At 28.8% G+C, this 24,925-nt stretch overlaps 1 protein-coding gene and 1 long non-coding RNA gene across 2 annotated transcripts; one reads left to right on the plus strand and one right to left on the minus strand.

Annotated features, from left to right (window-relative positions):
- Positions 1-10,086: 10,086 nt before the first annotated feature.
- On the minus strand, positions 10,087-12,759 carry LOC136088480 (heat shock 70 kDa protein-like). Its single transcript, XM_065812278.1, has 4 exons — positions 12,484-12,759; positions 12,255-12,328; positions 10,618-12,114; positions 10,087-10,386 (listed from the first exon to the last, which is right to left on the minus strand). Exons 1-4 carry the CDS (start codon positions 12,686-12,688, stop codon positions 10,201-10,203), a joined length of 1,962 nt encoding a protein of 653 aa, XP_065668350.1. The 5' UTR covers positions 12,689-12,759; the 3' UTR covers positions 10,087-10,200.
- A 936-nt stretch (positions 12,760-13,695) lies between these two features.
- Positions 13,696-16,804, plus strand: LOC136088479 (uncharacterized). Its single transcript, XR_010642201.1, has 2 exons — positions 13,696-16,411; positions 16,487-16,804. It is a non-coding gene; the product is annotated as an uncharacterized LOC136088479 (long non-coding RNA).
- The last annotated feature ends 8,121 nt before the right edge of the window (positions 16,805-24,925 follow it).

Genomic DNA, 24,925 nt, shown 5'->3' on the forward strand with positions numbered 1-24,925 from the left:
AGTTCAAGATCAACTGGTTAATGTTTTTGAACTTCTCTGATTTCACATTCACTATGACTTTTACTTTTTCAATTCTGAACTGTTGTGCAATAGAAAAATGTTTTCATTTTAAATAAGCACGTTGCATCTCTTTACTCTTTCTTTACTTTTCTATACTTTTCTTTTTATTAACCTATTTTACTGTCTTTTTATTTATCTTTTTATATTTTCTTTTTCCTTATTTTGAAACATTCATTAATTTTTTTGTTTTTTTCCATGCTTTATATAAGGTTACTTTCTATATATATAAATATATATATATATATATATATATATATATATATATATATATATATATATATATATATATATATATATATATATATATATATATATATATATATATATATATATATTTATATATATATATATATATATATATATATATATATATTTATATATATATATATATATATATATATATATATATATATATATATATATATATATATATATATATATATATATATATATATATATATATATATATATATGTTTGTGTGCCACAAAATTATTTATAAACTTTGGCATATATATAATTCTAACATATATAAAATTCGCCGAATGGTCACACACGAGCAGTGAACGCCTGAGGGAAGAAATGAAAAACATGAGAATAAAGGAGAATTATTTTTCAAACAAAGCATATTTTGACAGTTGTCAATACAAAAATAAAGATTAATAGAGGAATATTTAAAATAAGACAGGCAATGCACCTAAACAGTACTAACAATAATAATAAAAAATAAATTGTTATATTAATACTAATATGAACTATGATAAACAAAAAATATATCACCAAACAAAAAATAAATAAAACAAAAAATACATTAAAAAATAAAAAGTATGCATACAACAATGAAAGGCCTCAGAATGGGAAAAAAAACATTAATGCCAATGTGTAAACATAATTTGTGTAGTGATTAAGTAATAAACATCTCCTCAGAGTCGCGTCTATTATTACTGGCGTTTCGATGAGGATCAGCACTTATAACTAGTTTATCCCGTCAGACAAACGTCATCGCCACTTATGCTTTACCCCGCGACTCACGCCTATTCCATACTGCAGTAAAAAAGGATTCACTACAGATAGCCAAAACCCAACCACACCCAAATTTGTAAAGCACTAATATTTTTTTGATGATATGAAAAGTGTTAATCTACTGCACAATATAAGTAAAAATAATTAAATAAATCACTTACCATACCAACGGGAAAAAACTACGCACAATAAATTAAAATTCAAATAAAAACGCCAGAAACAAAACTAAAAACAACTAAAGTGTGTAAACAGAAAATGCTAATAAATTTTCCCTAAGACCATTCAAACCACATAGGTTTTTCCAGCACAAATATACCAAAAACAATCAAATGGCAATATACCCTATTAAAATCCCTTTTAAAATAAAATAAAACATAATAGAGTATTCAAAAAACTCTAAGGTTGTCATAGATACTTCATTCGAATTTTGTTAACCAATCTAAAGTGTAAGAAAATGAAACAACCCGCGCAACTTAAAATCATAACTAAAAATCAAGTATATTAGAAAGTAGAAAAAAACATATATATATCGCCTGCAAAAATGTAAAGATTTAAACATATAGTGAAGGATATAAGAAATTCTCTGAATAATAATAAAAGATGAAAATTGTGTCTGTGAAAATTAAAATAAAGCCGTTAGAGTAGAACTAAACACCACTTTGAGACCATAACAAAACATAACAAAAAATAAGAGTTTAAGGAGGTGTGTTGTGTCTTTAAAGTATGCTGGTAGTTGTTCAGCAACTGGCTGAATAAATTCTTTGATAAAGAACGACAAGTTGTCGATTGGTCCGTCACAACCAGAAACAATTGGTCTTAAAGGAATGCCTATTTTTTGAATTTTGGGAAGACCATAAAACAGGGGTGTACGATGAGGTGTTTTAGGACGAAGGAACTCCGATGTTTTTTTATCAATCATATGATGAAGAAACATATAGTCAATAAGATTGTTAACATCTCTTGCGATACTTTTTGTTGGATCTTCTGAAAGTAGTTTATATGTGTTTTTATCTGATAAAAGTAGAGAGATCTTCTCTTCATAGTCCGTTTTGTCTAAAATACAAATACCCCCTTGTCGGCCTTGTTTTGTCTAAAATACAAATACCTCCCTTGTCGGCCTTTTTTATGGTAACTGTGGGATTAAGCATAAGGGAGTTTAGTGCGTGAATAAGTTCAGGAGAAGACTTTACTTCTTAAACAATATTTTTCCCGCCTCTTACATCGTTTTTATATGACGACTAATATCATAGCTTTATCACCCAAAATAATTTTTTAACCACTAATTTGGCTTAAATTTATCTGGTCTTATTTTAGTATTTAGTTGGTCTTATTACAATATTCTTTGGTGTATGATTTATCCGCTGATTTTCATGCTGTTGCTGTTATCAAGGAGCTTTTGTGCTATATTATCGTGCATTCATTACTCGGCTTTATTTTAATTTTCACTGACACAATTTTCGTCTTTTATTATTATTCAGAGAATTTCTTATATCCTTCACTATATGTTTAAATCTTTACATTTTTGCAGGCGATATATATATGTTTTTTTCTACTTTCTAATATACTTGATTTTTAGTTATGATTTTAAGTTGCGCGGGTTGTTTCATTTTCTTACACTTTAGATTGGTTAACAAAATTCGAATGAAGTATCTATGACAACCTTAGAGTTTTTTGAATACTCTATTATGTTTTATTTTATTTTAAAAGGGATTTTAATAGGGTATATTGCCATTTGATTGTTTTTGGTATATTTGTGCTGGAAAAACCTATGTGGTTTGAATGGTCTTAGGGAAAATTTATTAGCATTTTCTGTTTACACACTTTAGTTGTTTTTAGTTTTGTTTCTGGCGTTTTTATTTGAATTTTAATTTATTGTGCGTAGTTTTTTCCCGTTGGTATGGTAAGTGATTTATTTAATTATTTTTACTTATATTGTGCAGTAGATTAACACTTTTCATATCATCAAAAAAATATTAGTGCTTTACAAATTTGGGTGTGGTTGGGTTTTGGCTATCTGTAGTGAATCCTTTTTTACTGCAGTATGGAATAGGCGTGAGTCGCGGGGTAAAGCATAAGTGGCGATGACGTTTGTCTGACGGGATAAACTAGTTATAAGTGCTGATCCTCATCGAAACGCCAGTAATAATAGACGCGACTCTGAGGAGATGTTTATTACTTAATCACTACACAAATTATGTTTACACATTGGCATTAATGTTTTTTTTCCCATTCTGAGGCCTTTCATTGTTGTATGCATACTTTTTATTTTTTAATGTATTTTTTGTTTTATTTATTTTTTGTTTGGTGATATATTTTTTGTTTATCATAGTTCATATTAGTATTAATATAACAATTTATTTTTTATTATTATTGTTAGTACTGTTTAGGTGCATTGCCTGTCTTATTTTAAATATTCCTCTATTAATCTTTATTTTTGTATTGACAACTGTCAAAATATGCTTTGTTTGAAAAATAATTCTCCTTTATTCTCATGTTTTTCATTTCTTCCCTCAGGCGTTCACTGCTCGTGTGTGACCATTCGGCGAATTTTATATATGTTAGAATTATATATATGCCAAAGTTTATAAATAATTTTGTGGCACACAAACATATATATATATATATATATATATATATATATATATATATATATATATATATATATATATATATATATATAAATATATATATATATATATATATATATATATATATATAAATATATATATATATATATATATATATATATATATATATATATATATATATATATATATATATATATATATATATATATATATATATATATATATATATATATATATATTTATATATATAGAAAGTAACCTTATATAAAGCATGGAAAAAAACAAAAAAATTAATGAATGTTTCAAAATAAGGAAAAAGAAAATATAAAAAGATAAATAAAAAGACAGTAAAATAGGTTAATAAAAAGAAAAGTATAGAAAAGTAAAGAAAGAGTAAAGAGATGCAACGTGCTTATTTAAAATGAAAACATTTTTCTATTGCACAACAGTTCAGAATTGAAAAAGTAAAAGTCATAGTGAATGTGAAATCAGAGAAGTTCAAAAACATTAACCAGTTGATCTTGAACTTCAATAAAAAAGTAATTATTTTTCAACTATTGAAGATGTAGCACTTCAATTTATATTAACAACTCATGGCTGTTACGGAGTTTTGCAACTGTTGTTATGTATTAAAACATATATTATTACGGAACATATATTATTACAAAAATTATTCTTGCTTTTTTGTTCTTTCTTTCCAATGGTACATGATTTCAAAACTTCTAGTAAAAAAACGCGCTTTTTTGAAAAGTGTGTTCGGGGGCTAGAGGATTTGGGGGCTAGAGGCACATGTCTCGATTGCTTCACTTATTATCCGTCCCTGTATCTATAAAACTTCAAAAGTGTTTTATCTTGTATTTTTAAAAAAAAATTGAAAAAAAAATAAAATAAATGTTGCAAAATGTAAGAACCTAACCACTGCTATTTTCTTTCAGAAACTCGATGAGCTAACCGCTAGGACATAATGTCAGAGAAAAATTTAAAACTCTACAATAAATACTAGACTTTATAAAAAAAAATTAACGCTATAGATTAAAACTAAGGAGATGTTGCCGCAATACAATTTTCAAGTGAAAGTAAAACTGTTAAACTTGATATATGTTTTAGTATGTTTTAACATTACATAGTTTAAAGCTTAAGTATTTATTTTACAACTATTGAAGTTGTAGCACTACAGTTTATATTGCAGTTAGATACACATCAAGTTGTATTTATATAAGACACAAAGAATTTTTTTTAAATAATAACTGAATGAATTTCTTATGAACTAGTTTCTTGTTTAGAAAGCAAAAGTGTGTTTTTTACTATTTTAATTAAATAAATGACAAATGATTTTTACTATTTTAAATAAAATTGATTTTATTAGCTACAATGACCAACAGGGTAAAGAGGACAAGGTCTTCAGATGACTATTTTGTCAAAAGAATGAGGTATCATACTTTTAAAACTTTTATCTATCAAGCAACAAAAGTTAGAGGAGCATATTGAAAAACAATTGAAAGGTTTATACAAAAAACGTTAGGTAGAAAAAGTAAATGGTTTGGATACTTTTAAGAACTTTGCGCTAGTTCCTACAAAAATGGTTTCAGAAGTTCCATATTTAATGACACTAAAAGAACTCCATCATATCGTTTATGGAAAAGATTTACTGAATTCTCTTGTGTTACATTATGAGCTTCATTTATGAGAAGCATAATATATTACTAAATGCTTTTATTTTTTGAATTGATTTATTTATTGTTTCATGCATTTTTTAGCAAAATTTAATGGAATAAAAATTTTAAAATTTAGTTTTTTTAACAAACATTATGATGCGTCTCTGAATATCTTTTATATATTTTAAAAATGCATATAATAATATAAAAATATCTTATTATAGTTTGTGTTATTTTATAATATATTTGTTACAATATAAATACAAAATTTTACAATCTATATATATATATATATATATATATATATATATATATATATATATATATATATATATATATATATATAATAGCTGATTTTTGCTTCACTTTTTCTTGTACCGATTTACGGCAGTTTAAGTTTTAATTTCTCTTGTTTTAATTGAGGGCATTTCTACGGGTGCGTGTGTGTGTAATCACATACAGCCCTCTTAAAGGCGATTTTCAAGTTATAGTCGGTTTTTGGAGGAATATAGTCGGGCATTAGACACGTTTCAGTCGGGTGAACATTAGCTGTTTTGGAAAGAACTCGGTACTTTTTTTTTTTTTCACCCGCCTCCCCACTCCTCATCCCCTTCTTTTTTTTCCTTGAATTGTTTCTGGTTTTGATAGACTTTTTCCTTCGTTTGTTTTGCTTATTCTCTTTTTTTTTCTTATTCTGTTTGTTTGTGCTTTTTATGTTTTTAGGTGTTATTTCATGGACATTGTAACTACAAATCATATTTTACCATTACCTGTAAATCTACGACGATCTTTAAAATATTTAATAATTTAGTTAAAAAAAAAGTAAAAAGAAGTAATTTTATTTTAAGACTGAGGGGCTGTCCATTAATTACGTCAATAATTTTTCGGCAGTTTTTACCTCCCACCTCCCCCTTGTCAATAACTAGTCAAACTTTCAGAGACCCCCTATAAAATTACGTCAACAATTAATTTACCCTTATTTATTATTAACAATTAATTTACCCTTATATTAATTCTTATGTAAAATAAAAGAAATATGAAAAAAAATTAAACGTTTTTAAATAGTAGTAATAACAGTAGTTTACAACTTCAAGAAAAAGTGTTTAAAAGTAAAATGTTTAGAAAAAAAAACTTAGTTCAATTTTTAACTTATAAACATTTTTTAAATATATATAGCCATTTAAAATTACAAAGGCTTGCTCTGAACAAAAGTGAATAGGAGTAAAAGTGATTACTACATGCAACACTATTGGTTTAAACTTCTTTCAGCGCATGATAGAAGGTAAAAAAAAAAAATTCACTCAACTTATCGAAGAACTGCAAGTCAATATTATATTAATAATAATAAAAATCGTTCCAGTTATGGAATTTAAAAGTACAAAGAGAAATATTAAAACTTTGATGGAGGAAGGTTTTCCTCGATGTTTTCTGAAATTCTTACTATGATAAAGAAATCGTAACTATTGAAATTTTTGATAAGATCTTCAAGATCTTCTTTTACAAAACAAGTTTATATTTTAAGTTTTTATATTACGATTAGTAATTGCAAATTTAAATATATATATATATATATATATATATATATATATTATATATATATATATATATATATATATATATATATATAATTAATCTGAAAGTTATAAAATACATATATACGTTAGCATTTAGGTAATTTGGGATAACGGTAGTAATTAACATGCCCGTCAACAGACCTAAGCCTAGATAATGTTAAATATTTATCATAATGTTTTTATATTAATTTATGTACAGTGCAGAGTCACAAAAAGTGAATGAGCCAATCCTCCTTACTTTAACTTTAGATCTAATCCAATTGCGGCAGGGTATTCCACTGCAACACAACACGGTTCGTGAAGAATTTCTCTCTTGGAATGCAATTGAGAACTCTTTGCTGTGCAAGTCTTTGATCATGACCAAGCATAATATACTTTGACGACGAAGGACGATTGAATAATACATGAAAGTTTTTTTTCATCAAATCCAAGCATGAACTTGAACATCAGAACTAAATCACCTCTTATACTTCTTTCTTCAAGTGTCGGAAGATCTAACATGGCTCCTCGCTGCTCGGTGGTGCGATACTTAATCTTAGGAATGGTTTTTGTAGCACGATTTTAAACTTTTTCTAACACTTCTATGTCTGCCCGTTGGTAAGGTGACTACACTCGGATAGCGTACTCTAGGTGAGGACGAACATACGTGGTGTACACTTCTTTCCACAGTGAAAAACTACGGCTGCGAATAGTTTTTTTCAGCCTCTCTAAGGAGCGCAGCTGCTGAAACTTGAGCATTATATTTAAGATCATTTGAGATAAGAACTCCAAGATCTCTCTATAACTGAGCAACTTCAGTTGCAAGTAGCAGGCCTTCTGATCCTGGTATGTAATAGTCTTTTTTTGATACTTTTTTTCTTGGCAAATATGCATAACTAGTAACTAACTAAAAAGTAACTATTTAAAAAAGTAATGTTGTTGACGTCAATTTTTTTAACCTCCCCCGCCCCTCTCCCCCTTATCAAAAATTGTCAAAAATTTCCAGACCCCCTCCCCCTACTTTGTAGACGTAATTAATGGACAGCCCCTTAAGAACAATCCTAATTTGCATTGTGCGTGAAGCAACTAGCATCTATTAGGAGAAGGACAATCTATACAATTCTATACTTTTTGTTTAACCAGTTATTCTTAATTTTTTTTTTTTTTTAAAACAACTCAGTTTTTGCTAGTATTATTGCTAGTAGCATTCATTTAGTAGGTATGGTTAACCAACTACGTCTATTGTTAACATTTTCAAAATATTGAAAAACATTGCAGCCTATTCTAAGCATTTAAAGTATAGTATATAGTAACGCAACTTTAGGTCGAAATTTATGCAATTTAAATTTTATAACTTTGAACTAAAATTAAGAAAAAGTTGCGTTTAAACAAAAAGGTAGTCTTATCTAGTATAAAATTTGCTTTTAATTTACTTCGCTAGTGAATACTTTGCTATTAATTATGTAAACTAAGTTAAGATACAGGTTAAAATGAAAAATTTTCAAACAAGAAGTATCAAACTAGTAGATAAATAATTATAAACTAGTAAATAAAGAAATCAAAATTAATAAACATCTTTAGAAATCTTCCAGCAGGTAATAAATTTTATCAAACAAAGTTGCCTTTACTCAGGGTTGTTTTGTACTTAATTTAATAAAGTCAATAATAAATTATCTACTGGAAACTTTCATCAAATAAGATTGACTTCTCAGTAGTCGTAGAATCAGTTCCTAAAAAGACATCAAAAACTTGGATGATTGTTTCATTCTTTGCAAATATTTTGCAAAACTGTATAGTTTTGCAAAATGCTATATTTCTTCATCAGAAAATAGAAACGCATTATGGATTCGGAAAAAGATACAGTAATGGAATAACTGATGTATTTCGTTTTTAATCAAGTTTTTGAAATTTATAAAACAACCACAAATAACATTAAACATAAGTGTCAGCGTGGCACTCATTGCAATCGGCTTCGGAAATACCGTCGATTGCAAAAATTCTTAGAATTAATATACCTAAATATTCAAACCATTGTGAAATCAAGATTCAGGTAATTTAGAAATACTTCGGAAAATGTGTTTCATTGTTAAAAAATTTTGAAAATATAAAAGTTGGAACCAGTGACAGAAACAACTGAGACAGAGCGGGTTAGCAAAAAAAGAACTGTAAACTTTACATTTGGCGTCCAAAAGAATTTATTATCTTAGCTTGTTTAAAATTACAAGACAACTCATTTACTTGCGAATCAGATGTCAATAAATACATGGAAAAATAGAACGATCTTTTTAATGTCAAAATCGATTGATGAATGGGATGTTTATTTTAGTAATACAGTAGATAATTGCAGCAAAGATCCACTTCATTTAAAATCATAATTGTTAATAAAAATACAAAAAAACGCCGTCTAATGTCTACAGAAGAACAAGCTTAAAAATTTAAAGTTTCTTTTTGGAAAGTTCTCACAACAATCCACAATCACCAACGGTGACTTTTTTTATTTTTTTAGTTGTGCACCAAGAAGAACTAAGATTCTTACCACAAAGCACCCTAAAAGAGCAATTTAACTAGGAAGTTCACACCTCCTTCTTTACCAATGTCACTTATCTGGCCAGAGCCGACATCGAACCTCAGACCTCTCAATTCTGAGAAAGAACTCCATTCAGTACACCACGGCTGCTATGAAGTTATTTTGCATTTTCATTAATTGTGACAAATTATTCCTTGATTTCATGTATAATGCCTATTTTTGTTGTATTTATAACTACACATAATGATTACGTATTTTATTGATAAATTGAAAAGATAAATATTTACTATGGATTCTACTTTGATAATAATAACGGTTTCATTTAACTTAACAATTGATTGTTTTGTCAAAATAATCACTTTTATTGAAATTGAAGTTGAAGGCTAAGTATTTATTATGATAAAAAAAGAAAAGGTAATTTGAAATCAGCATAAAAAAATAATTAAGTGGTTTAACTACACAAAATCCAAAAAGTTAATTTTTGGATTTTGTGAACCCCCTCCCCTTCTCTCCCCCTCCCCTTCTCTCCCCCTCCCCTTCCCTCCGCCTCCCCTTCTCCTCCCCCTCCCCTTCCCTCCTCCTCCCCTTCCCTGCCTTTCCCCTTCTCCTCCCCTTCCCCTTCCTCTCCCGCCTCTACATCTATGGTATTTAAACTGTGAAACGGAGGAAATTGACAACATCATTTTTAAAAATGTCATTTTTATTAACTCTATAAAATATACATGCGTTAAAAGTATTTACAAATATCGTACAACAATGAAAAAAGTTTTATAATACACTAAGTAAACCAATACTTTTAATCGACTTCTTCTATAGTTGGTCCACTAGAACTAGGTTTGTAAGAGCCACCCGGCATGCCTCCAGGCATGGCGTCATTCATGCCTCCAGGAACACCGCCAGCTTGATAAAGTTTTGTAATAATAGGGTTGCATATTTTCTCAAGCTCTTTTTGTTTGTGTTCGAACTCGTCTTTTTCGGCAGTCTACGTATGTAAGAAAAAAAAAAGTTAATACATTATTGCGATTTGTTAAAGATATTAAGATCATAATTATGACTAGGGCTGCCAGACGTCCGGTTTTTACGGAGAACACGATAAAAAAAAATTATTTGTACAGTTTTGGTGCTGTATTCTCCTCTGCAAAAGCCGGATGTCTGGTAACCTTAATTATGACAGAACTCAAAAGTCAAAAATAACCAACAACGCATAACTTACTTGATTTCTATCAAGCCACTCCACTGTTTCTTTGCAACCTTTAAGAATCGTTTTTTTATCTTCTTCGCTAATTTTGCCTTTAACTTTTTCGTCTTCTACAGTTTGCTTCATATTATAACAGTAGCTTTCCAAAGAGTTTTTCGCTTGAACTCTGTCTCGCTGAAGATCGTCATCGGCTTTGTACTTTTCTGCTTCTTGGACCATTCTTTCGATGTCCTCTTTAGAAAGACGACCTTTATCATTTGTGATAGTGATCTTGTTCTCTTTTCCAGTGCTCTTGTCCATTGCGGAAACATTTAAAATGCCATTGGCATCGACATCGAAGGTTACTTCAATTTGAGGGACTCCCCTAGGAGCCGGTGGAATTCCAGAAAGCTCAAATTTACCAAGTAAGTTATTATGAGCTGTCATGCTTCTTTCACCCTCAAAAACCTGAATTAGTACGCCAGGTTGATTATCAGCATACGTAGAAAATATTTGAGAATACTTTGTTGGAACAGTAGTGTTTCTCTTAATCAATGGAGTAAACACCCCTCCAGCAGTCTCTATTCCAAGTGATAGAGGAGCAACATCAAGAAGTAAAAGATCCTGAACGGCCTCATGTTTATCGCCAGCCAAAATGGCTGCTTGAACGGCAGCACCATAGGCTACAGCTTCGTCTGGATTAATGGATTTGTTAAGTTCTTTTCCGTTGAAAAATTCTTGGAGAAGACTTTGTACTTTTGGAATGCGAGTAGAACCGCCAACCAAAACGACCTCGTGGATATCAGACTTGGAAAAGTTTTGACCGCTGCTGTTTTTCCCAGCATCTCTAATGGCATCAGCAACGGGGCCAAGAGTACCTCTAAACAAATCAATGCATAACTCTTCAAAACGTGCTCGAGTAATTGACGTGTAAAAATCAATACCATCAAACAGCGAGTCAATTTCAACGCTCGCTTGTGTACTCGCTGAAAGCGTTCTCTTGGCTCTTTCACACGCTGTTCTTAGACGTCGAAGAGCTCTTTTATTGCTAGAAATGTCTTTTTTATGCTTTCGCTTAAATTCTTCAACAAAATGGTTTACCAGACGATTATCGAAATCTTCGCCACCAAGGTGAGTGTCGCCTGCAGTCGATTTTACTTCGAATATACCATCTTCTATGGCAAGTATAGAAACATCAAAGGTGCCACCGCCCAAATCAAAAATAAGCACATTTTTCTCTTTTCCTATCTTTTTGTCGAGGCCGTAAGCAATAGCAGCTGCAGTTGGCTCGTTAATAATACGTAGGACATTTAATCCGGCAATAACTCCAGCGTCTTTAGTCGCTTGTCTTTGCGAATCATTAAAGTAAGCTGGCACAGTAATTACAACATCTGTGACTTTTTTGCCGAGATAAGCATCTGCAATTTCTTTCATCTTTAGCAAAACCATAGATGATATCTCCTCCGGGTAAAAAGATTTAGTTTCTCCTTTAAATTCAACTTGAATTTTTGGTCTAGACCCCTCATCAATAACCTAAATAAATAATGTTACAATTTTTGGGAGGAAAACGTTGAACATATATAAAACATAGAAACGCAGTCTTCGGGAAAAAATAGAGTTCAAGAAACGCTCAAGAGAGAGTAACACAAAATCACAAACATCAATAAACTCACATTGAAAGGCCAATGTTTTCTGTCCGAAGTAACCGACGGATCGTTGAATTTTCTTCCAATCAATCTTTTTGCATCTAAAAAAAAGCAAAAAAAAAAACCCGTTTCATGTCTTGTCTGTTATCATCAACTTGCAACCATTGTATACATATTTGATGTTAGGTCCTTAAAGCATTGTTCGCTTATCTATATTTAAAAAGAAAAGAAAAAACATAACTAGTGTAATTCATACCAAATACTGTATTTGACGGATTCATGGCGACTTGATTCTTCGCTGCATCCCCAATTAATCTTTCGGTGTCGGTAAAAGCAACATAACTTGGAGTTGTACGATTTCCTTGCTCATTAGCAATTATTTCAACTTTCCCATGTTGAAAAACTCCAACACAAGAATATGTCGTTCCAAGATCGATTCCAATCGCTGGTGCTTTTGACATTTTTTTCTCCTAAAATTATATTAATTTCACTTTTGTTTATGCTTATTTTCGTACTTTTCTTATTGTCGACTTTTCTTTTCTTGTTTATTGTCACACTATAGTCCTCAATTTATATCATTTCTGAGCGAAAAAGTAATCTCAAATTGTTTGCAATACGGGGGTACAACATATTGGTCGTCATTGTATAATACTATGATAATGAAATTTTTAAAAATTAAAGGCAATGTAAATCAAAAATTTAATAAGCAGAGTAATTTAGAATTTTAATTTAACAAAAAAATTTATTTTAAAATTATTAGAGTAACAATAATACAACTTTTGTTTGCTCCCTGTATATAAATTATTCTCGATTTTTCTAGTCTTTTGTAGAAAAGTTTAGTAATGGTGTAGCAACTTGGCTATATCTGGCTGTGACTGTTGCTTTTGTGTTAGCTTTTTGCCAATTTTTTTCATTCTTAACACGCAGTAATTTCTAAACCTAAATATTTGTATATATTATGTCATTTTCATTTAAGAGATGCTTTTAAAATAATCTGGGATAAGGAGTCAGAAGCATTGTTTTTATAGTTTAATACTTCAACAACTTGTATTACATTTATGGTGTGCCGGATAATTAGACTTGTTGGAAGTTTTCAATAAAAATTGTTAACAGAAAAGTGCCTTATTTATTTTTTACCTACTGTCTCCTAGTTACTGATAACTATTTTGATTTCCGTTCGACAAGTTTCTTGAAAGTTAAGAGTGAGCTTTTTCAAAATAGTATCAACATATATATTTTGGTATCTTGGGAACGTACAAAAAGTCGATATTTTATAAAATTTTACAAAACGTATGTCTATTATGTTCATGTTGAATAAATGAATCATTTTTTTGTAAGCAAGCAAGTATGTTTGAAATGTACAGCATTAAAGACCTATATTAGGCACGCGTAAATGCGGATTTTACGAAACCGTTTTTTCTGTAATACGCTTTTTCAAGTTTGTTCAAAAGTTGCATGGTATGAACTTGTTTTGCTCTGTTTTAAAAAATATCTATGTTGATACATATTTCTAAAAAATATGTTGATACATATTTTTCAGAAATATGTATCAACATAGATATTTTTTGAGTACTAGAATTATGGAAATTGAATTTTCCATGGATTTTTTGATGTAAAATTTTATTTATTATGAATTTGATTGTTGTTAAAATTTTCTTTTTTTTGGACATCAAGTATATATCGAAGGAATGCTGGTTCATTTTTCTAATATATTCTCTCACCTTTAATTAACTTTTTTCTTACTACCTGCCAAATTTCATTGAAAAAAAAGGCATACTCAGACACTTTAAAACTCTACTCCAATTAGGTAAAGTTTTGTTGTTGTTTGGACATCAAGTATACATCGAAGGAATGCTGATTCATTTTTCTGATATATTCTCTCACCCTTAATAACCTTTTTTTCTTACTACCTACCAAACTTCATTGAAAAAAAAGCATACTCAGACACCTTAACATTATACTCTAATTAGATAACTTTTTAAGCTTCAATAATGCGATACACTCGCAGTGAGGAGGGGTCGAGTGTACGAGTAATAACAATAATGATGTTGGATATAGGTTATCTAATTGTACTAAATAGTTGTAATATAGTTAGCAATTTTAATGTCATTATATTACCCATTATTTAAATGTATTATTTTTTATTTATAATAATTAAACTTTTTTTTTCTGCTATCATGGGGCCAAAAAGAAAGTTTGTGTTTTATAGTGAATGCAAAAAGTATTTAACTGCTAATTTTGAATTGTCGCAAATAGGCATTGACTCTAATACAGAGTGTAATACAGTTTGTAGAAATAGACATATTTTTTTATTATTTACAAAAAATAGTGATTCGTTTCTAGAAACATGTAAAAATCAGATTAGAAGTCTCATATTTTAATCATTAAATTGGTCTAGAAATTATAACAGGGCTAAGGACATTAGGCGTTTTTTTGAATTTTGCAATAACCTTTTTTAAGCCATATATCGAGTTTGCCTAATATTGTATTATCATCAGGCTTCTCAGATGTTTCATGTATCAATATGAATGTTTTATCTCCTTTAACTAGTTTAACATCAACATCTGCAGGTTATAGCGAATAAGACGTAATGAAAAGCATAAGTTAAGGCAACTCAAAACTAAGCATAATCCTGCTGCTTTTTACAAGTAACAGGGTAATTGCTAGTTTGGAGAATTATTTGCTCCAGATTAAGGAGGAAAGAGATGTAGTTATGCCAGAAGATGAAAAAACATATTTATTAGAAATAAGAATAATAATTTATAATATGTTGTTGTGTAATATAACCAACAGGTAACATTCCATATCTTATGAGCAAAATAGGGTATTATATGGGTGTTATTTTTAATAATATTCCTCATTGAAGTACTGTTGAGCAAAGAGCTCGTGAACTTGGCAGTATTTCAGATTTGCAAGCAGCAGAGTAGGCTATGCATAATAATAATCCTATTCTTGGGTTTGATGCTACAACACGAGAAAGTGTCCACATTAGATCAGTTACCAGGAGGAACAGCATTTGATTATGAAAGTCAAATATGCACTTCAATTGATTATATGGCATTTGTTTATTCAGATTTTTACCAAAGTAGCTTGATGAATGTCATGACTCGATTATTGAAAATATATCTAACACAATGTCAGACAGAGTTGCAGTCAACCATCTTACTATAAGCAAAGTTTGTGGAACCTGGGGCAAAAATTTGAATAAGCTGAACTGCCATTTGCACCCTTTTGACACAATTGCAGTTTCATGTCGTTCAGCATTAAAGTCTCTTGAGTGTGAGAGTTGTTAGTTATTTGGAAATGATTGTATGGCAGTTAAAATTGTTTTAGCCATGATTAATATGAGGTTTATAGACGTCAAAGGTGATCCAAAAAAATTTGTAAATTTTTTAGATAAAAACGATCTACTACAAAGTTTTATTCCTAGATATCGTGGAAATCAGCTTCATATTCTTTTTCATAATTGTTTCATTTTTATGAACCATTACAGTGAGTTTAAACATTTCCTCATTGTTGGAACAGTAAAATGTAAAAGTTTGCAAGCAATTCTAAGAGGGGCATTTTGTAATAAAGCTGCCATAAAAGAAATATGTGTGCTTGCATTGTTTGGAAAACTTCCTACTGAGCCTTGAACGAAAAAGTTTTATGTATTAGCTGAGGATGCAACTTTTGATCATGTTTCTGGTAGTTAGTGAAAAAAAGTTTTGCTAATAATTACAAATAGTAAATCTAATCCAGCTGCTCAGTTTTGTAGAAGAACAGATTTTTTTGGGAATACTCTTGCCCCTAACATTTTAAAATCAGTATATGCTCCATTGCTAACCACTAACACTCGTATAAGCTTCATTGATAAACAGCTTAAAAAAATGACTTCTGCGTGTCTTGATGCTGTGCAAGTTGTCTTGAAGCGACAATATAAAAGGTATTTCTCACTTTCTATTACACTAAAGACACTCTAGACACTAAAAAAGGTAAGAGGCGCAAAAGGGAGGAACTTGGTAGATATATCTTAATGATGTTGTAAATTTGTTTTTTTAAATGGTTTTTTACTTAATGAACACTATTTTTTATAATTTTTATTAAACTTATTTCATATTAAAAATTTAAAAAATTAAATTTACCAGCTTCATCCACGTCATCACTGCAATCTGGCACCCAGAGTGAAAACCAAGACCTCCTTGGTAAGTTTTTTGCTGTGTTTTAATTTTTGTTTTTCATTTTAATTCACTCATTTAATATTTTTGTTTTAAATATAGACTTGTCTAGGAATGATTTCTTGGTTTGGTGCCAAAGCCACCCTGGGCCTAAATCAAAAGGGCCTTCCGCATATGGGCCTGATGATGGAAGAGGGATGGCAGAGGATTCAGAAATGTAGTTATTAACAACTATAAATATACTTATTAATAAGTTTATATAGATTCTTTTAGCTGAATCTATATACACTTATTGATAGGTGTATGTATAGTGTGTATGTATATATTTATTAAGTTGATACTTGTATATAATCTTTTTGTATATTAATTTTTGTATATTAATTTTTGTATATAGTTGAGTTTGACTTTTTTTATGAAAAATTTGTGTTTTATATAAATACTATTTATTATTCCAAAAAAATAATATTTAAGTTTTAACCCACCCTACCCAATGTGTGAGAGGTGTAGAGCTTCCGAATAATACCCTCTTGCACCCTTTTCATGCATTTATCCCTAAAACCTTTCTTTCTTTTGATACTAAATTGCATGCATTTTTATATGAAAATACTAAGTAATAATCTTGATATTGGGTCAGAGGGTGTGACCGAAGCCAAAAGGACTTCTAGTCTATCAACCTAAAGTATCGAAATCATATTTGATGGTACCCTGTTAGAATATATTAAAAAATACAAATAAAAATTATGAATTTCAATTAAATGATAATATTTTCTTTTTAAAAATCTACATTTGTCAATATAATATATATATATATATATATATATATATATATATATATATATATATATATATATATATATATATATATATATATATATATATATATATATAATGCCCTTTGTTAGACCTATCTTTTGATACCAAGTTTTATGTATTTCGATAAGAATTGACCCAGTTATGACGTTTTAAGTTTCTTCAAGAAGTCCAAAAATCAATATCAAGAAGTCCAAATATCAAAAATTCTGTACTCAAAATGCCATTACTTTTTGTAGAATTGTTCATTTTTGATAATTTTTTCGTCTTTAAAATACTGAATTAAGAACCTTTCTAAAGATATAAAACAATCTAGTGTTTGATTAATTTAAAAATTTCATGTCACGTACCTATGTGTTTCTAATTTCGCAAAATTATACGCTATTTAAACACCTGACATTCATTTTACATATGAACACTTTTGATTCAGGAAAATACTTTGAACAAGATATTTGATAGCTTTACAAGTGTCTATGTAAACTACAGAATGCCTTTTGCAATAAAGCATTTTACTAAGCACTCATAGATATAATTTTATCTATAGGTGAGGTTCGTCGACAGCATCTTTACTTGTGGAGTTTTTATTGATTTGCAGAAAGCATTTGATACTGTAGATCGTGGAAATTTGTTATTAAAGCTATCTGGAGAATTGCTCACACGTTGTTTAAATCATATCGCTTTAACCATTTTCGATTAGTTCTTATATCCAATTTTTCTTGGCTGTTTTATATATTTAAGTTTTATTTTCCAATCATAAAAGTCCACACACAAAAAAAAGCTGCTGCTTTAATTAATAAAAGATGAATTTCAGAATGATTTTTATTTATTGATGAGTTTGAAATTTATTTTTATAATCAAAATTCCAGTAAAAAAATATTTATAATTGTGATTGCAAAATAAAACTTGATTTCCCAATGAATAAAAAATGCTTATTAAAAAAAGTTATTTACAAATGAGTTGCTTCCTTCCAAAACAACCCTGATAAACAGTATGTTGTCTTAACTGAGGGTTAATGGAGAAATATTATGCCAACCACAAGCAACATTTTTAACATAAAAAAAAAAAAAATACTCAAAAGGGACAATGCTACAAAAATTTATTTTGACAGTATAGCGTATCTTTTAAAAAGCTATAAAAACGAATGACTGAACTAATATTATCCTTTTTCTAAAAAAAATTCTTTTTACAATTAATTTTTGCAAATATACTGTCGTTAATGTAACTTTTTCTTTACTGAAAAATACAAAATTAAAAAAAATAACTACAAAAATTTATAACATTTTCTGAAAATTTTTTTTTAATTTGAATTTTATAAATTTAGACTGCGTATATGGCCAGTACCGGCTTCGAACCGCGGACTTCAATAGGCCTGAACCAATTTTCAACTTTTTAAATTTGTAACTCTTAACAATTTCTTAAACTTTTTATGTTTGTAACTATTAACAGTGGATTTAGAACTGCAGGTATAAGTAGGTATAAGAACTGCAGGTATAAGTAGGTATAAGAACTGCAGGTATAAGTAGGTATAAGAACTGCAGGTATAAGTAGGTATAAGTAGGTATAAGAACTGCAGGTATAAGTAGGTATAAGAACTGCAGGTATAAGAACTGCAGGTATAAGTAGGTATAAGAACTGCAGGTATAAGTAGGTATAGGAACTGCAGGTATAAAAACTGCAGGTATAAGTAGGTATAAAAACTGCAGGTATAAGTAGGTATAAGAACCGCAGGTATAAGTAGGTATAAGAACCGCAGGTATAAGTAGGTATAAGAACTGCAGGTATAAGTAGGTATAAGAACTGCAGGTATAAATAGGTATAATAACTGCAGGTATAAGTAGGAAAATGTATTTGAGTTTTAAAAAGAAAAAGGAAAATTAGGAACTGATAAAAAAAGCCAACACTCTTTTTTCTTTCTAGTAACTTCTGGTTTACCTTAAAGTTCTATCTTTTGTCCTGTTTTGTTTTATTATCTACTTCTATGATCTTGCTGACATCTATACATCTATATTGGCTTAATTTTCAAACGACTCAACTTTATACTTCTGTCTTTACAAAATGTCTTCTTATTTTGATTGGATTGAACAGGAAGTCGATCTTGAATCTTGAAAAAATAATTATAAATTATTTTTTTGCATTCAAAGTATGGTTTCAGCATTTGTATAAGATAGTGAATGACGTAAATAGTTTACTATGTTTCCCTCGAGTGAGTTGTTCAGAAGAACAACTTGTTGTTTGTACGTTAGTTCATGCGAAAGAATAGAAAACTTTTTTTGTTTTTCCCCAGTGTTCTAGTAGGCATTTATCACCACTTGAATTGCGAGGTACCCATTTCCTTATCGATGTAATTTTTAATGCAATTTCATTACACAATTTTGTTGGGAAAGTTTACGCTTTTTAGATTCTTTTTTTAAAACTTGATTAAACATAGCATTAAGTAAATTTGTTGGTAAGTTTTCAATGTTGTTGTCATTTATAGAATTTACATAAGGAGTGGCTTTGCTTTTTTAAAAATTAACTTAGATTTCAATAAGGTTTTGTACAAATAAAAGCTTGTCTTCAGTGTGCATAGCGACTTTAAACCTTTGGTGTAAGTATGTTTAAATAAATAGCATACCATTTGCTAAATCATACCGTGCATGCAGATCATATATCTTAAAAAACTAAATATTCTATTTAGTTTTTTAAGATATATGATCTGCATCACAGTGACGGATTTAATATTTTTTGGTGTTTGAGTTAGCTAACTTCCAGACATGGAGCAAACTCCAAACATTTGTATGTTTATACTTATGTCAAATAATGATGTTTAGCAAGAAATTGAAATAATTAGAGGCTGGAAACAAAAAAAACCCTTAAATTTCATCGTCTCTCCCACCCCAACGTGAGGAACAACAAGTTGATAAAAAATTTTTATACTATTCTCAACTTGACTTATATTCGTCGATAACATTTAAGTTTCATAGTTTTCTCTAACCCTTCCGTTCCCCCTCAATTTTGGGGAGTAGGGGTTTACAAATTTAATATGGTCATAATTTTTGAACGCTAAAACTGATATTATGAAGCTTAAAATTTATTGATAAATAAAAATCTAGTTGAGATTAGTAAAAAAAATATTTAATTAACTTGTTGCCCCTCACATTTGGGGTGGAGGAGGAGATGAAATTTAAGGTTTTTTTTTTTCTTAACCTCCAGATCTTAAACACAAAAAAATTCTGGGTTCCTCACTGCCGCATCGATATCTTCAAAATTAACCGCAGATAAACCACGTTTACTATTATTTAATAGGTGGTGATTTAATAGATAGTTATAAAATCTATTGTGCATTATGCGCTCTAATATTTTTGAAATACGTGGTATAATAGAAATTAGTCTGTAGTTAGAAGCAAATGAGTTATCCCCTTTTTTAAATACAGGAACAATTTTTGTTAGTTTTAGCTGGTCAGGGAATACCAGAAAGATTTCAGATATGCAAAAGGGGTTATTTAATTACATTATAGAACTTTTTATTTAAATTTTCTGCAATATCTATCGCCTTATAGGCAACAGTGCTACAGTATCATTTTTATCTGTTTTTAAGCGTTTTTGAAAAATTAAAAAACAAGTCAAAGAAAACTTTTACTCCAATCTGCTTGAAAATTCTATAAAAATGATAGAAAAAATGGAATATAATAAAGGATATAAACTGGAAAAAAGAAACTAAACAAAACACTGTTTTACCAAATCGGTTTCAAACAAAAATGAGCAAAAATGTTTTTGACAGAGACAAAATTGCTATTATCTTTAATGAATTCTTTATAAACATTGTTAAAATATAATCGAAAGAATAATTAATAGGGATTATCTTTTTCCGGATATTTCCGGAATTTCGGATATTTTTCTCAAGTTTTAGTTTTTCCGGATATCCGAAACATTTTCCATACATACAAGTTTGGGTGTATATTTTTGTAATATACTTAATTTTTAAGCTTTTTCACTCATCACTCATAAAAACTAAGAAAAGTTTGAAAAAAATTGAAAACAATTCAGTTAAAAATAAAGTTAAGAGGGAAATATATTTCGGATTTTTTCCGGATATCTTACCGAAAAAATTTTCCGGATTTTTAAAATATGGTCTGGATGATCTATGAATTAAGGAAACAAAACGTTCAAGTCTTTTTTGAAAAAAGTGCAGTCAGTTATGGATACGTTTGAAATGTCCTCAGATAAACTTTGAACAGCCTTAAATTCACTAAAAGTTAACCAAAGTCTAGGCATCGATGAAGTTAATGCAATTGTTCTAAATCAGTATTTGATATTATTGAATCGTCTATTTTAATTATATTCAATTTATCCTTAAACACTGATGTTTTTCTTGATCCATTGAAAATAGCAAGAGTAGTTCTTATATATAAAATGGTGACAACTCTTTTGCATCCAACTATTGGCCTATATTCATACTACCTTGCTTTTCAAAGCTTGAATGTATTATGTATAATAGATCATATAGCTACTTTGAAAGAAATAATATTCTATATAGCAAACTGTTTGGTTTTCGCAAGAGCTACTAAACATGTCACGCAATAATTGATTTAATTGGTTTTGAAAATAATGGTTATACTTTAGCCTTGTTTACTGATTTAACCAAAGCATTAACTACCGCTGACCTTGAGATTTTCCTATACAAGTTAGAGACATATGGAGTAACAAACTAGTAGTTAAAATGGTTCAGATGTTACTTAAATAACAGGAAACAAGACTTATTGTACAACTCAGCATGTAAATGGTCACAAACAATTCTTTACTATTTTTACTCTATGTCAATCTAATTAACTTGAAACATTCTTAATTTTATTCTTTTTGTTGATGATACCAGAACTTTTTTTACTCGCTAAAATATAAAAACAATATTTTCTACAGTTATTTACGAGCTGCAGCTCTTAAATGAGTGGTTCAAAGCTAATCAACTTTCCTTACTCATTCTCAAAACCCAAATATGTTTTATTTTACAAACTATCTAACTCTAATAATTTACCACTTCAGCTTCTCTAGTTTATGAAATTAAAAATTAAGGTAATGACAGGAGCACGTAGAATTTCAACTTTACTATAAGTTTGCAACTTTACAATAAGTTTTCACGTGAGAATAAAAAATATCAACAATTTACCACTTCAACAATTTACCATTTCATATGATCAGCAATTTACCACTTCAACTTTCCTAGTTTATGATCAACAACCTTAATTTTGAAAGAGACCATTCAATGAAAATCCTCTGAAAAATGTTTTTTCAAGAAAATCTTAATTGGAAGAATTACATTTTGCACATCGAATATAAAATCTCCAAGTAAATCAACATCATGCTAAAAAAATACATTATTCGTTCATTTACAGTTATATTAATTATTGTAGATTTGTTTTGGCAAGCACATACTCTCCAGCACTAAAGAAAATATACTTAAAACAAAAGCAAGCAAGTCGAATAGTAAGCAATATTAACAAATATCCCCACGCCAAAACATTGTTAAGAGAAATTGGAGGTCCTAATATTTATAAATAGAAGCTCTTTCAAAATTTAGTATTTATGTTTCAATTAAAAAACGACTTGCTACCAAAATAATTTGAAAATCAATTTTCCATAATTAATCGCAAATATGCAACAAATGACTCTTTTCACAACATTAAAATTCCAAAGGTTTCATTTGAAAAAACTGACTTTTCCATCTTTCTCACAAACTATGGAATTTAATCCTCAAAGAGTAAATAAAAAACGTGAAGCAACTAAATTCCTTTAAAACAGCAGCCAAACAGCACTTGTTAGACGTTGGAGATGCCCACCATATTCCCCTATTTTTAAAGGTTAAATTAATAATAACTAACCAAAAATAATTTATCCCATTCGAATGACTACAAATGATGATTATATTATAATACAAATAGTTTTGTTCTATATTCATTGATGAGACCGTTACGTATATGGCTTTGTTTTTATAAATAATTTTTTTTATTTTTTATTCTCATGTGAAAACTTATTGTAAAGTTGAAATCTACGTGCTCCTTTCATTACCTTAATTTTTATCTTATTTATAAATGCATACATTTAAATATACTTGTATTTATAAATGTATTAAAGTTAAATGCCCGTAAAATGTTTATATTGTGACACATAAATTACAAAAAAAAAAAAAAAAAAAAAAATGTATTGTGGGAATACTTTAACAGCATTTTTTTCCACTCCCAGTCTTATTTATTATGCTCTATGTTTTTTTGGTGATATGCAATAATATTCTAATAAACTCCAATAATTATTTTTTTCTGAAAGTTTTTTTAATTTTTTTGAATAGATTTTTTGTATTGTTTATATATTTTTTGTTTTATAAAATTATTTACGACTTATATGGAGAACTTGAGGTTGAGGTATCTCATAAAAAATTCGAACTTCCAATTAAAATTGGTCAGAGACGATTTATTGTAGTTGGGCAACAGCTACCGCAAATTAAGGAACTGCTCAGTTAGTTTAAACTTAGAGACTCAAGGAGGGGGAAAAAAATGATATATTTTAGATTACTTGAGATTTAAATCTCTTATTTAACGGCTACGTATTCTGCTCTTATCAAAAAAGGAAATATATAATAGAAATTTTTTTTTTTCAAAAACTTTTCCTGAAGTTTTTGAAAAAAAATTAGAAGTTGTGTAAGTATTTTTGCAGTTAACAATCTGATCCCAGTTTTCCATTGAGTTAAATATATTTTTTTTAACTATTAATGAATTGTTATTTATTTTACTTTTATTCAAATTGGTTTTAAAATGTACATAAATATTACGGTTTTTGTAAATTAAGTACTCTTTTATTATTTAATTTTTCATTCTTTATTCAAATATTACTTCATTACAAATTGTTATATATTTTATTTTCATATTTTTCAATAAATACTTTGTATAATATACGTATATAATGTGGCTCTTGTGAATACGTGCTCTTTAATTAATTAATTTATTTTTTGTTTTTCTTTTTTACTTTTCTTTCAATTTTTTTTTTGTTTACTTGATTATTACTCTTAACATGAATATTGCTCTTGAAGTATTTCTTAAACTAATTGTTATTTATTTTTACATTTATAATTTTCAATAAATAGTTTGTAAAGTATGAATATATTATACGATTATTGTAAATACGTACGATTGGGGCTCGGTGATAAGACAAAATAATGTCTTCTACTTGCCCTGCCAGTGTTTTTATTTATAAACTTTTAAATTGTAAAAGTTATTAAACGGCAAAATAAACAAACAAAACAAAACAAAAATATGAGAACCCCAGAGGTCAAAAAATGGTCCGAGCGACTTTTCAATAAGGAGCTATATACATGAATTTCAAAAATGTTAAATCCTAAAGTTCAAACTTTGAGCACTAGAGCGAAAAAGCCTTAATTATTCTTCTGATGTGCCGTCAAAAAAACTTGATTTTTTTGTTGTTGATGTGCCATCAAAAAGACTTGATTATTCTTCTGATGTGGTATCAAAATTATGCAATTTTAATTTTCCCTTTTACAAAGATTTTTTTAATTTGTTTTGAGTTTTCTCAAAATGTTGATTTTGTTACTTAGACCTCCTGATATCTTGAGTCCTCATATCTAGTCAAACTTGATATATCATTGTTTAAAATAAATATTTATTTTTTTGCAGAATGGCTTTGTTAATAAAATCTGCAAACTATTCTAATTATCAATTCGTTCAAAAATAAAAAAAGAACAACAAA

This window comes from Hydra vulgaris, chromosome 12 (assembly GCF_038396675.1).
Source record: "Hydra vulgaris chromosome 12, alternate assembly HydraT2T_AEP".
Classification (NCBI taxonomy): domain Eukaryota; kingdom Metazoa; phylum Cnidaria; class Hydrozoa; order Anthoathecata; family Hydridae; genus Hydra; species Hydra vulgaris.

What these genes read in the sequence shown, in the direction of transcription:
- LOC136088480 (XM_065812278.1), bottom strand. Translation starts at nt 12,688, where the DNA reads ATGTCAAAAGCACCAGCGATTGGAATCGATCTTGGAACGACATATTCT. An exon ending in GAAAACATTGGCCTTTCAAT is followed by an intron (nt 12,115 to 12,254) that starts GTGAGTTTATTG and finishes TTATTTATTTAG; the next exon opens with GTTATTGATGAGGGGTCTAG. An exon ending in AGTGGCTTGATAGAAATCAA is followed by an intron (nt 10,387 to 10,617) that starts GTAAGTTATGCG and finishes TTACATACGTAG; the next exon opens with ACTGCCGAAAAAGACGAGTT.